The sequence below is a fragment of the Lolium rigidum genome, chromosome 7 (assembly GCF_022539505.1).
Source record: "Lolium rigidum isolate FL_2022 chromosome 7, APGP_CSIRO_Lrig_0.1, whole genome shotgun sequence".
In the NCBI taxonomy this organism is placed as follows: domain Eukaryota; kingdom Viridiplantae; phylum Streptophyta; class Magnoliopsida; order Poales; family Poaceae; genus Lolium; species Lolium rigidum.
The window spans coordinates 39573315-39587887 of NC_061514.1; the positions used below are offsets into that span (position 1 = coordinate 39573315).

Consider the following 14573-nt stretch of genomic DNA (forward strand, 5'->3'; position numbering starts at 1 on the left):
AGTGGCACGTTCCCTTGTCGATCTGCGAGGTTTGTCCACCTCTTTGACAACATGTCTCAGGGCAACGGTTTGTCCATATGGCAGAGGACCGCAGGGAGCTGGGGCTAAGGACCTTCCTAGGCAATCACTACTACGTCTAGTGCTTCCAGATCTTGGCTTCGCGTGCCGGAACAGAGACTCCTGTCCCCCAGATCTTGGCTTCGCGATGGCGGCGGCTCTGGAAGGTTTCGCGTACCGTGGCTTATTCCGTCGGGGTTTTTAGGTCAGGACCTTTAAATAGGCGAAAGGGGAGCCTCGGAGGGGGCCTGGGGCCACCACACCATAGGGCAGCGTGGCCCCCCCTCTGGCCGCGCCAGGGTGGCGTGTGGGGCCCCCAGGGCTTCCCTCTGGCTGCTCTCGGGTGTTCTGGATGCTTCCGGGCAAAATAGGAACCTGGGCGTTGATTTCTTCCAATTCCGAGAATATTTCGTTACTAGGATTTCGAAACCAAAAACAGCGTAAAACGGAACTGGCACTTCGGCATCTTGTTAATAGGTTAGTTCCGGAAAATGCACGAATATGACATAAAGTGTGCATAAAACATGTAGATATCATCAATAATGTGGCATGGAACATAAGAAATTATAGATACGTTGGAGACGTATCGGCATCCCCAAGCTTAGTTACTGCTCGTCCCGGCAGGTAAAACGATAACAAAGATAATTTCCGAAGTGACATGCCGTCATAAACTTGATCATACTATTGTAAGCATATGTAATGAATGCAGCGATCAAAACAATGGTAATGACATGAGTAAACAGCTGAATCATAAAGCAATGACTTTTCATGAATAGCACTTTCAAGACAAGCATCAATAAGTCTTGCATAAGAGTTAACTCATAAAGCAATAAATCAAAGTAAAGGTATTGAAGCAACACAAAGGAAGATTAAGTTTCAGCGGTTGCTTTCAACTTATAACATGTATATCTCATGGATATTGTCAATGTAAAGTAATATAACAAGTGCAATATGCAAGTATGTAGGAATCAATGCACAGTTCACACAAGTGTTTGCTTCTTGAGATGGAGAGAAATAGGTGAACTGACTCAACAATAAAAGTAAAAGAATGGTCCTTCAAAGAGGAAAGCATCGATTGCTATATTTGTGCTAGAGCTTTTATTTTGAAAACATAAAGAGAGTATAAAAGTAAAGTTTTGAGAGGTGTTTGTTGTTGTCAACGAATGGTAGCGGGTACTCTAACCCCTTGCCAGACAAACCTTCAAAGAGCGGCTCCCATTTTATTTTATTTTTGGGTGGCACTCCTTCCAACCTTTCTTTCACAAACCATGGCTAACTGAATCCTCGGGTGCCTGCCAACAATCTCATACCATGAAGGAGTGTCTATTTTTGTTAATTAATTTGGGACTGGGAATCCCATTGCCAGCTCTTTTTGCAAAATTATTGGATAAGCGGATGAAGCCACTAGTCCATTGGTGAAAGTTGCCCAACAAGATTGAAAGATAAACACCACATACTTCCTCATGAGCTATAAAACATTGACACAAATAAGAGGTAATAACTTTTGAATTGTTTAAAGGTAGCATTCAAGCAATTTACTTTGGAATGGCGGAGAAATACCATGTAGTAGGTAGGTGTATGGTGGACACAAATGGCATAGTGGTTGGCTCAAGGATTTTGGATGCATGAGAAGTATTCCCTCTCGATACAAGGTTTAGGCTAGCAAGGTTATTTGAAACAAACACAAGGATGAACCGGTGCGAGCAAAACTCACATAAAAGACATATTGTAAACATTATAAGACTTTACACCGCCTTCCTTGTTGTTCAAAACTCAATACTAGAAATTATCTAGACTTTAGAGAGACCAATTATGCAAACCAAATTTTAGCAAGCTCTATGTATTTCTTCATTAATGAGTGCAAAGTATATGATGCAAGAGCTTAAACATGAGCACAACAATTGCCAAGTATCACATTATCCAGGACATTTTACCAATTACTACATGTAGCATTTTCTTATTCCAACCATATAACAATTAACGAAGCAGTTTCAACCTTCGCCATGAACATTAAAAGCTAAGAACACATGTGTTCATATGAACCAGCGGAGCGTGTCTCTCTCCCACACAAGTATTTATTCAAACAAAAACATAAACAAAAACAAATAGACGCTCCAAGTAAAGTACATAAAATGTGACTGAATAAAAATATAGTTTCACTAGAAGAAACATGATAAATTGTCGATGAAGAAGGGGATGCGTTGGGCATCCCCAAGCTTAGATGCTTGAGTCTTCTTAAAATATGCAGGGATGAACCACCGGGGCATCCCCAAGCTTAGACCTTTCACTCTTCTCGATCACATTATATCACCCTCTTCTATTGACCCTTGAAAACTTCTGCCACACCAAACTTCAAGCAAACTCATTAGAGGGTTAGTGCACAATCAAAATTCACATGTTCAGAGGTGACACAATCATTCTTAACACTTCTGGACATTGCACAAAACTTCTGAAAGTTAATGGAACAAAGAAACCCATTCAATAAAGCAAAAGCGGCAATGCGAAATAAAAGGCAGAATCTGTCAAAAACAGAACAGTCCGTAAAGACGAATCTGAAAGGGGCACTTAACTTGCTCAAATGGAAAAACTCAAAACTAATGAAAGTTGCGTACATATCTGAGGATCATGCTCGTAATTTTTCAGATTTTTCGAATTTTTTACAGAGACTTATGCCAGAATTCGTGACAGACGGCAATGCTGTTTCTGCGCAGCGATCCCAAATATAACATCAACTTTAGCATAGAAACTTTACTTGGCACAAAAACATGATAAGGAGAGGTTGCTACAGTAGTAAACAACTTCCAAGACACAAATACAAAATAAAAGTACTGTAGCAAAATAAACACATGGGTTATCTCCCAAGAAGTTCTTTCTTTATAGCCATTAAGATGGGCTCAGCAATTTTAATGATGCACTCGCAAGAAATAGTATTTGAAGCAAAAGAGAGCATCAAGAGGCAAATTCAAAACACATTTAAGTCTAACATGCTTCCTATGCATAGGAATCTTGTAAATAAACAAGTTCATGAAGAGCAAAGTAACAAGCATAGGAAGATAGAACAAGCTGTAGCTTCAAAAATTTCAGCACATAGAGAGGTGTTTTAGTAACATGAAAATTTCTACAACCATATTTTCCTCTCTCATAATAACTTTCAGTAGCAACATGAGCAAACTCAACAATATAACTATCACATAAAGCATTCTTATCATGAGTCTCATGCATAAAATTATTACTCTCCACATAGGCATAATCAATTTTATTAGTTGTAGTGGGAGCAAATTCAACAAAGTAGCTATCATTATTATTCTCATCAAGTGTAGGAGGCATAGTATAATCATAATAAAATTTACTCTCCATAGTAGGCGGAACCAAAAGACCACTATCATTATAATCATCATAAATAGGAGGCAAAGTATCATCAAAGAAAATTTTCTCCTCAATGCTTGGGGGACTAAAAATATCATGCTCATCAAAACCAGCTTCCCCAAGCTTAGAATTTTCCATATCATTAGCAACAATGGTGTTCAAAGCGTTCATACTAATATCATTGTTACTAGCATGCAAATAAGATTCCATAGGTTTTTTAATTTTCGCAGCAAACAATCCATGTCTTAAATCAGGAAATAGAATAAGAAGCTCATTGTTGTCCATTATGCCTAACTAGTGTAAACAAGAAACCAAAAGATGCAATTGCGGGATCTAAAGGAAATAGCTTCGAGTACTTACAACGGCGCCGGAAAATAGCTTAGTAGCCGAGATCCGGAGTGTGAGTACCTTTTACCTTTCCTCCCCGGCAACGGCGCCGAGAAAATAGCTTGATGTCTACTCACGCTTCTTTTCTCGTAGACAGTGTTGGGCCTCCAAGAGCGAGAGGTTTGTAGAACAGCAGCAAGTTTTCCCTTAAGTGGATCACCCAAGGTTTATCGAACTCGGGGAGGAAGAGGTCAAAGATATCCCTCTCAAGCAACCCTGCAACCACAAAGCAAGAAGTCTCTTGTGTCCCCAACACACCTAATAGGTGCACTAGTTCGGCGAAGAGATAGTGAAATACAAGTGGTATGAATGAATATGAGCGAGTAGTACGGCGCCGAGAAAATAGCTTACTGGCGTGCGATTGATGGTAGTAATATTGTAGGAAGTAAACAAGCGGTAGTAACGCAGCAGTAGTAACGCGAAGAAACGAGTAAACAAGCAGCGATAGCGGTATTTAGGAACAAGGCCTAGGGATTAGACTTTAACTAGTGGACACTCTCAACTTTGATCACATAACAGAATAGATAAATGCATACTCTACACTCTCTTGTTGGATGATGAACACATTGCGTAGGATTACACGAACCCTCAATGCCGGAGTTAACAAGCTCCACAATTCAATGTTCATATTTAAATAACCTTAGAGTGCATGAAAGATCGACACGACTAAACCAAGTACTAACATAGCATGCACACTGTCACCTTCACACCATGTAGGAGGAATAGATCACATCAATACCATCATAGCAATAGTTAACTTCATAATCTACAAGAGATCATAATCATAGCCTACGCCAAGTACTAACACGGATGCATACACTTGTCACCATTACACCGTGCGGGAGGAATAAAACTACTTTAATAACATCACTAGAGTAGCACATAGATAAATTGTGATACAAAACACATTGCAATCATAAAGAGATATGAATAAGCACTTCACTACGCCATTCATAACGGTGAATAAGTATTCACGTGAAATATAGCCTAAGAGACCCACATGGTGCACACACTTGTCACCTTTACACACGTGGGACAAGGAGTCTCCCGGAGATCACATAAGTAAAACCCACTTGACTAGCATAATGACATCTAGATTACAAGCATCATCATATGAATCTCAATCATGTAAGGCAGCTCATGAGATTATTGAATTGAAGTACATAGGAGAGAGATTGAACCACATAGCTACCGGTACAGCCCCGAGCCTCGATGGAGAACTACTCCCTCCTCATGGGAGCAGCAGCGGTGATGAAGATGGCGGTGGAGATGGCAGCGGTGTCGATGGAGGAGCCTTCCGGGGGCACTTCCCCGTCCCGGCGGCGTGCCGGAACAGAGACTCCTGTCCCCCATATCTTGGCTTCACGATGGCGGCGGCTCTGGAAGGTTTCGCGTACCGTGGCTTATTCCGTCGGGGTTTTTAGGTCAGGAACTTTAAATAGGCGAAAGGGGAGCCTCGGAGGGGGCCTGGGGCCACCACACCATAGGGCGGCGCGGCCCCCCCTCTGGCCGCGCCAGGGTGGCGTGTGGGGCCCCCAGGGCTTCCCTCTGGCTGCTCTCGGGTGTTCTGGATGCTTCCGGGCAAAATAGGAACCTGGGCGTTGATTTCGTCCAATTCCGAGAATATTTCGTTACTAGGATTTCTGAAACCAAAAACAGCGAGAAAACGAGAGCCGGCACTTCGGCATCTTGTTAATAGGTTAGTTCCAGAAAATGCACGAATATGACATAAAGTGTGCATAAAACATGTAGATATCATCAATAATGTGGCATGGAACATAAGAAATTATAGATACGTTGGAGACGTATCATTGTGCTTGAAGGTTGCTATTCCATCTCTTGTTTAAATCGTTGCTATGTAGATCTGGACGGAATCAACCTCATGTGTGTGAAATTAGTAAGCCTTTGTGCTAGATCTATAGTAAGTTACATGCCTGTGTACTACATTCACATATAATCTTGCAACTTTGAACTGTATTAACGCGCAACTAACCCCTACCTAGGTGTACACCCTCGATGGCATCGGCCAAGCCCTGATTGATACCCAGGACAACATGTCCTTAGTTCCTGAGACCTAGCTAGCATCGACTTACCCGTAGGACGTTGAAATGAAGCCGGCGCCCTCTTGCGTTCGTTGCTTATTGATGACCATGACCCTTACAGCTGCAACCTTGAACGCAAAGAAGAAGACGAGCAAGATTGGTAAAGGCCACACCACTGGTGGGGGGCTTAAGTTGGGCAAGACCACTACGAAGTGGCCACCTTACCTCTCCTTGTTCGTCCTGAACCGGATGTGCAAAATAATCAAGAGTGGCATCAGGACAGAGAAGGAGTTTAAGGAGGTCCATCTGAATGACTGTGCCAAGAAGATCTTTGAGTACTACCAACATGGGTGTCGTCAACACAGGTGTACAAACACCTGCGTAAGTGGAGATCTGGGTGGATCCATGTCAACAAGCTTAGAGAACTCAGCGCCGCCGGATGGGATGAGGACACAAACACCATCATCCTGGAGCACGATCACTACATAGGTATTGACCTCTCACTTGCACAACTTAACATGTCGTGTAACCAACTGTTTGTCCCCATGTGTTAGGCTCACACAAAGGATGCCTAGTTCCTCAAAAAACCAATAACCAACTACTCACAGATGCAACAGATCTTTGCCTTTTGCCTTGCCACCAGCAGGTATGCGATGGGCTCTAGCATGCCTCTGGGAACACTCGGAGCAGATGACCCTAGCACTCAGGACTCTGATACAGTTGTGCATGACGACGACTACCATCTTGCCTCACCTGGTGTTGGCGCTAGTGCTGCTCCTCATCCAGGAGCTACAGCGTATGCTGACGCTGCCAGGAAGAGAAAGAGGTATGTCTTTGCTGAGGAGGACGTTGGCCACATGACCTTCATCATAGAAGTTGTCATAGCGGTGGCGGAGGCCATCACCAATGCTGCCCCTCCCGATGTACACCCTTCCCTGTACCCCGCCGTCATGGATGCCTCACGTACCTTCAGTGCAGAGGCGAAGATGGTTGCTCTAAGCCACCTCTTTGACAACATGTCTCAGGGCAACGGTTTGTCCATATGGCAGAGGACCGCAGGGAGCTGGGGCTAAGGACCTTCCTAGGCAATCACTACTACGTCTAGTGCTTCCATGTGCTGGGGTGGTGGTGATGCATGCATGGTGAAGACGATGACGATGTTGGTTGTACATTTTGAAGTAGCCAGGACTTGATGAACAATTATGCCAGGGCATGTACATTATGTGAGGTGGTATATACTAACCCCTTACATGATGTTGAACTTCCGGTGCTGCGGGTGGTAGGATTACACCCTCTTTTGACGTGGTGGTAGGATGACACCATAGGAGCTAGTGTGACCGTTATTAAGATCACGCTAGCTGGTAGACTGAACTTCTGTGATGCTTTATGATCATGCATGCTTATGTTGCTTAGCTTATGTTCTGCACTTGTCTTGCAATGGTATGTTCCTTGATATGTTTCCTATGTCCTGTCTTGGTAGAAGTATAACTGGTATGTGGTATACTATGGAAGAGTGTCAGGAGTGTAAAGTTCGTGGAAGGAGGTTGGGCCTCTTGTGACGGGATATGAGAACAACCTCCACCAAGGGTACAAGACTAGATAGGAAGCAGAAGAAGCTTACTCACAGTTCTTATCGCGGGAGTCAGGCTACTACAAGCTTACTCACAGTTCTTATCGCGGGAGTCAGGCTACTATGTGCATCAGCACGTCGAGGTTCATGAAGCTCCACCAAAGATCGCACGTCACTGTGAAGGCAGCAGCCTGAAGAACTTTATCATTGTCGTCCTTGTGATCTAGATCGTGTATTTCATGCGGTCATGAGCTTGTGTGATCATTTGTAACCTCACCAACCGTGCGTGCAACGTAACCGTATTGAGACTAATGTGAGCTGCCAAATATTGTGGGTTGCATCAACGAAGCCGAGAAACACGATTTGTGGCCTACCAATCAGTCTTGTCTTTACTTCTCCCCTCATATCACTAGTAACATTGCTTGCAACCAAAGGTAGTGCACAACATAGCCCAAGCTTCGTTTCTCCTTATACGGCATCAACCGGGTCAAATGGGAAAACAAGGAAATTTCCCTACGAGCATCCAATCACGCCCTTTGGGTTTGCTTCATTTTGAATGCCACTCTCATTGCTTCCTACTACCTCCCTCCTGGTTAAAAAAAACGAACGGGTACACGCTCCCGTGGCATCCCCTAGGACGATACCGGGGCGGAGCCCTAGCCGTTTCCAAAGCTCCTCTAGATGCATTCCATGCTGTTGGCATTGGCAGCGATGGCGATGATTCCCGTGCCGAATTAGCATCTTGGTGCCTTGTCACTAGGCCAGCTTGAATACGATTCAGTTTTTGTTTTGAACATAAATACGATTCAGTTTTTGTTGAGGGGAGAAGACGATTCAGGTGACCTAAAGAAATGGAAAACATGATTCTATACTTGGTCGGCCATATACAGCCCCTCCGAGTGGGCCAGGTAGGCTATGGCCCATTGAGAACTTTCTTTTACCCACTACTGTTCAGACTACAAGACTGAACATGGCCCCCAAATAGGGGGAACCAGCCACGAGTTTACAAATGGTTCACATTTCAAGAAACATATACTCTCATGTATTTCATAGATGTTGAAAGAAGGCTCATGCGGCTTGTTGAGCCACCGAATTAGCAATCTAAGGGTATGTTGCATCCCCTCTGCCCCCCCTGTAGCCTCCCCTCTCCGGCATTATCCTGCCTTGTGGTGATGGTAATTCCTTGCTATGCTATATTTCATCATCCAGGAATATGCTCATGTTCTGAACTATCGGTGTCCAATTCATGCACATTTAAAACATACGTATTAAACTACAATGTTTTGAATCAATTGGCATCTATATTATTCATTTTTTTAATCTATCTATGTTATTCATTTGGCAAACAATTTATAACACGCATGCTAGTGCAAAAAAAAATTTGAATTGTGCTCACCTAGTAGTTTTTTCCTGCGGCAGCCACTGAGTCAAGCCCATCATGGCTCTATTCAGATTGCATGCCCAGCTGCCCAAAGAGCCTTCAGACAAGAAGTCAAATAGCAACTTGTAGATTTGTGTTTCTTTAACGAAGGATTTCACATGCCATGACATCTTTTCACCTCTCTGTACGTTCAGTGATCTGTTGACTAAGAGAAGTTGACCGCCAAACTGGACTGGAATGTCTGATTAGCTATTATTCCAGCTAGCAGACGCCCATTGCTGACTAGCAAAGGAGTTGACCAATATAAGTTGAAAGTCTGGCACGATATTAGGCAATATACCCACCATGAAAATTGACTGTCCTCAACCAATATTCACACGTATCTGTAGGACTGAAGAACATATATTTGTAGCCAACAGACCAACCCGAGATTAAAAGAAATAGAGAAAGAAAAAAGAAGGGCTTGTTAACTCAACAAATTGAATACAACAGACTCTACAGTGGGTGGTCTTGTTGTTTCTGTATACATTACGATGATTACCACTAGTTGCTCCTCAAAAGGCAGTTGGCAAGGGAGTCGCGAGGAATCCTGCCGCAGTACAGGAAAGAACCAACAAGGCGTGATGCTCCTCCCAAGATGCTGCTTCAGGAAGGCTCAGCTTTTCTATGGAGGAGCATAGCCTAGTAGCTCATCATAATACGATTAGCGGATCTTCAAGGGTATTTGGTACAGTAATTACAGTGTAGTTGGTGCTAGCGTCAATCATCATCGCCTGCAAAAGAATGGTAAGTCAATATTTCTGAAGGCATATGTCTTCGAGATATGAAATGACTAAAAACAGTCAAATTTGAGGAAAAACTATAACCAAATAATTACTACTTACTTGATTGTGGATCAACATGAACAAAGAAACTTGCAGCAACTATTAGATAACACAGAATCAGCATAAATCCTTTCAAATAGTTCGCGATGCCATCCTACAAAGACAAAGGAGCACATGATCATAAAGCTTTAACAAGATAGATGTCTCCATTAGATCCGGCCAACGGGTAAACTAGAGATGTGTTCTCAAGGGGCACACCAACCGAAACGCCTTACAAGCTTCAATTATGTATTACATCCGCCCAAAGGGTAAACTAGAGATACGTTCTAAAGGGATAAAATAACAGAAACACACTTCAAGCTCAGCCACATGTTTTACGAAAATAGTTCTTAATCGACATAACGACCTACCTGAAGCAGAAATGCCACAACAAGTACTGTTATGAAGAGAGTTGCTGTCTCAAACAGTTGAAAATTCAAGTCCATCTTTTGCCCCATCATCCAACCAACGACAACACAAAATGGAATCTGTATTAAAAGAAAACATAGGTCAAATTTCTGCCAAAAGACCAGCAACATACTTAGTTAAGCAACTGCTAACATTCACACAGATTATCATATTCGGATATAAGCATACCACAAACATTGATATCTGTGTTGATGATCCAATTGCAACACCTATCGTTATGTCCTGTGGCAGAAAAAAAGAAAATGCAAAAACAGTTAGGAGGATGCTAAATGATAAAACAACAACAGTAAGCAGATCTGAACACTTACAAGCTTATCTTTCATGGCAAACATTATTGCGCTAGCATGTTCAGCTGCATTGCCCACGATAGGAAGCAAAATCACACTGATAAAAGCAACCGGTAGGTTCAATGAATCTGATGCTCCCTGGCAGCAATAGAGCAAATCACTGAATAATTACATCCTTGCAAAGGTATACAGTTAACTTGTACGACTAAAAATATATTGGTACCATGCCAAGAATAGCTAAATCTGTCTTACAAGGTAGTTATTACATATATGTCTACTATTCATGTATATGCCATGTCAATTTGGTAAGCCATCAATTAACACCCGTAACCATTTTAAAATTTAAGATCAACATTTTCCCGAGTGGCTCACTATCAACAAAACATATTTGCTTAAGTCATCAAGTAGTACTATAACAGGTTGGTTGTAACTCACTTCGGCTATAACATCTATAGAAAAACTGATGTTGTTTTTTGTCCTTTACTACTGTGGAAGAAATAGAATACCTCAATGGCATTAACCAGGTATTCAGAAAGGACAGAAATCCATATCGTTAACACTGCAAGCCATGTAATAGCCTCCCACATGCTAAGCTCTATCTCTTCATCTTCCTCGGTGGCATCCTCATTAGGCATTTCTTCCTGCAGTATTGATAATATTGGTGAAACTTTCAGCAAATGACAAAGCATGGTTTGCAGCTTTATTTGTAAATGATCTAAATAGTTCTTTTATCAAGTAAGTTTGGTTTATCATATGGTGTTCCAAACTGAAACTGCCAAGATGATTTGTCTTGAAATTGAACTAACGTAGATAAACCCATAACAGATTCTATAAACTTGACATCAGCAATGAATACACTATTGATGTACCGCACTTACATTGCCAAGTTGAGTGTAACTGTTGTTCCGTCCACTTAGTTGAAAATAAAGATAGCTTGCATATGCCACAAGCATAATACAACTACTGAACCTTGAAAGAGCAACCTCAGAAGCTCCTTGCTGCACTTCTGAATGTGTGAAATGAAGCACAGCAGGAAACATCAGTCCCATAACAGCCATCAACAGTAAACCTGAGTTAACAACAGCATTTGCCTGCAGAAAATAAAATTTCGATCTGATTATTACACAATTCCCATGGGGAAACATAAAAACAATTCGCACAAACATCACCTTGCTGAAGACTTGGTCTTTGTTGCGATGAACAATACCACCAGCAAAGAAAGCACAGCCGACTACCAATAGCATATTCGATAATATAGAACCCAATAGTGATTGCTGAACTATTCGGATCATTCCATTTTTCAAAGCATATATTGCTATGATCATTTCAGTCGCATTTCCAAACGTAGCATTCAGAAGGCCTCCAACTGCAATATTGAGAAAAGCACGATGTTTTCATACTTGATTAAAAAAGGTCTGAATTTCTATTCAGTAATAAAGCATGAAGATAAGGACACATACGTGTTGGTCCAGTGTATATTGCGAGCTGCCTGCAGAACAATAATTGATGACAAAATATCAATAAGGTGAGGAGAGTAAGTAGAATAATTTAGTAACTTCTCGCAAAAAAAAAAAGATTTTAGTAACTCACTCAGTTGCATAACCCAACCGCTCAGCTAGCGGTGTAATTCCTAGCATGCTGAATAGGAAAATCATTCCCTGCAATATCAATCAAGTAGAAATATTTCAGCATTGACAGGGTCATCTGTAACTTGAGCTAACACTGAACTGGACCCTGAATGAACAAATGTCTATGAATGATGTACTGATCAAACTATATGTTACTGAAGACCGTTGACAGTACAGCCGTAAGCTTTGCCCAATCGGGTACTCTTAGGTGCTTACAACTTATGAAAGGTGTCCAAGTGCTGTTGAAGTATCATTTGAAGTGAAAAAACTACCACTAGTGATATACCATAATTAACGCACCAATTCAGTGAACAAGACACTTACATGCCAATTTGTAGTGTAGTAGAGAATGAGGGTTGCAGGCCCAAACGGCATCAGCAAGTTGAGCTTGGACGTGAAAATGACGGTCCTGATGCTCTGCAATACTCTGCCCACAGGCTTGTGCAAGCTCCAGGACGGCATCACGCTTGGCCGCAGCCCGCCATTTGGCACCTCCAGACCGTTTGCCTTGATTGCCCCCATCTCGATTTGATGATTCTCCATCATCTACACAACCACAGGAAAGGATGTTACTGGTGAGCAAACAACACTAAAAAAGAAGCCGACTTTACCAAAAACAAGGTGCCAATTTGGTTCCTATTCTGCGTGCAGGCGCGGGCTTGACGTGGGATACGGGGGTTCACCGAATTTCCGTGGAAAAACGGGCCGCGCCGGCAGCAGAAGTCCAATGGGGGGGAGTTTCCAAAAGGAAAAGAAAAATCTTGGGTCAACTCAAGATCGATGCTGCGAGCTGGACAAGGACCCAATGGAACCAAACATGATTGGAGTAGCACGAAGAAATCAGATCGGGAGGTAGCTACACGGAGAGGAACAACTGCTCGGATCTCGATTGCCCAGCGCGCGCGGCAGCGAACGGAGAATCCCCAAGAAACTCTTGGAACAACCCGTCCCATCAAGAAGGTAGCTTTCCTTTTTGAACTGAACTGAAAGGTAGCTTTCCTTACCTATAAATCAATCAATCCAGGCCCGTCCAGCAGCAGCAGCTAGCTGGATGGTTCAGCAGCCGTCGGCGGCACCGAATCGCGGGGAAGAAGAGGGCGGGGGAGGGATCGGAGACGAAGAGGCGGCGAGAGCAGGGAGAGCATTGGAGTACCTGAGCCAGGGGGAGATATCGGGGGTTCCCAAAGAACGGAAGCGAGTAATTGTTGTGCTCCGAGGAGGACGGCACGACGGCACCCCGGGAGGGGAGGAGCGCGCACCACTAACCGAGCACGACGAGGCGAATACAAAATTCAGAAATCGCTACTACCGAGTCGCCGGCTCGACCAAAATCCCAGAGGATATTACTTGACAAACTTCAACCGAATCTGACACCACCCACAGAGCAGAGCAGAGGCCAACTAACCTCGGGCGCCGCGGCCGGCGGGGATCGTCAGCTGCGGCTAGTCGTCGCGCTGCAGCGGCGGTTCTCTAGGGATCATCAGTCGCCGCCACCAGTCGAAAGCTCCGGGAAAGGTCAAATCTGAGAGCAGTATGTATGCGAACGGGTCGCCGCCGCGTCGCCGGCCGCCGAAGGGGGAACGGAAGACGGGAACTTTGTTGCAGGTCTGGAGTGGGTAGCGGAGCTAGCTGCGCCTGCTAGGTGCCGAGTCAGTCGCTGCGGCAGCAGCACCGCCCACGACGCCCGCGCCTGAACCGGGAATTTTGGGCTGCAATTTCCTCGCGGCCACGGTGTATCGGGACGGCACGTTCTCTTCGCTTCGGGGAAGGCGAGTATATTGCCTAGGACGTCTTCTCCTCCATGTGGCTCGATTTTGGTTTCGATTCGTCCAAGTCGTGCCGTTCTGGTAGTAGTAGGAGTTTGCTTGCAGTTTATTTAAAGCTCAGTCAAGAGCGCCACCTGTATTATAGAACCGTATTAGTAGAGCTAGGATGGAAAGTCTTAACAATATTTTCCCCAAAAGAAATGCGTCTCCTAAATATTTCAAGACAAATAAATGTCCTCATTTACTCCCTCCGTTCCGGTATTCAGGTATTATTAGAAACTGCAGCGCGACCAAGGTGGAAAATTAGTGGCTCTTCCTTACTTAATCTGGTTGGTCGTTTTTATTTGCAGCTAAGCCTAGTCTAGTCTAGGACGGCATATTAATAGGGCACCATATTAATAACTCATTTTCAAATGGTGGCAAAAGTTTTGTCACGTCTCTCAGGAAGTGCAAACGTCACGAAAACATACAAAAGTCTACCCTTGCATAATGGATCTCAAACCCATGAAGCCTCAGTCTTAATCTTGTCGAACATGGTGGATGAGATTTGCGGAAAAAAAACATCGTGTTCCACCCATCCCAGATCCCCTAGGAGGTTAGCATGGTGAGGGAGGCAAAAACATTTCCGTGATTGGCATGTACTTACTCGAAGATTCCCAAGACACCTTCACCGAGAAGGAGTTAGACTAGAAGAGTGTGGTGATAATGGGTTAGCCCGTGCCACTGCCACATCTTAATTGTGTTCCAAATGCGCACCGAAAAGAGATACTCGAACAGAAGCGAGCCCCCAACTCAAG

At 43.6% G+C, this 14573-nt stretch overlaps 1 protein-coding gene across 1 annotated transcript; it reads right to left on the reverse strand.

Moving 5' to 3' along the window:
- Positions 1 to 9097: 9097 nt before the first annotated feature.
- Positions 9098 to 13860, reverse strand: LOC124673812 (vacuolar cation/proton exchanger 3-like). Its single transcript, XM_047209853.1, has 12 exons — positions 13416 to 13860; positions 12335 to 12556; positions 11973 to 12040; positions 11843 to 11871; positions 11552 to 11748; positions 11261 to 11473; positions 10889 to 11023; positions 10404 to 10520; positions 10264 to 10317; positions 10038 to 10154; positions 9688 to 9781; positions 9098 to 9576 (listed from the first exon to the last, which is right to left on the reverse strand). The coding sequence occupies exons 2-12, from the start codon at positions 12554 to 12556 to the stop codon at positions 9563 to 9565; spliced, it is 1260 nt and encodes a 419-aa protein (XP_047065809.1). The 5' UTR covers positions 13416 to 13860; the 3' UTR covers positions 9098 to 9562.
- Between the last annotated feature and the right edge of the window lie 713 nt (positions 13861 to 14573).

Bases quoted from the DNA above. Each gene is read 5' to 3' on its own strand.
- LOC124673812 (XM_047209853.1), bottom strand. From the start codon at position 12,556: ATGATGGAGAATCATCAAATCGAGATGGGGGCAATCAAGGCAAACGGT. The intron at 11,872-11,972 runs GTGAGTTACTAA...ATTGTTCTGCAG, and splicing joins CGGTTGGGTTATGCAACTGA to GCAGCTCGCAATATACACTG. The intron at 9,782-10,037 runs GTAGGTCGTTAT...TTGTCTTTGTAG, and splicing joins TTGTGGCATTTCTGCTTCAG to GATGGCATCGCGAACTATTT.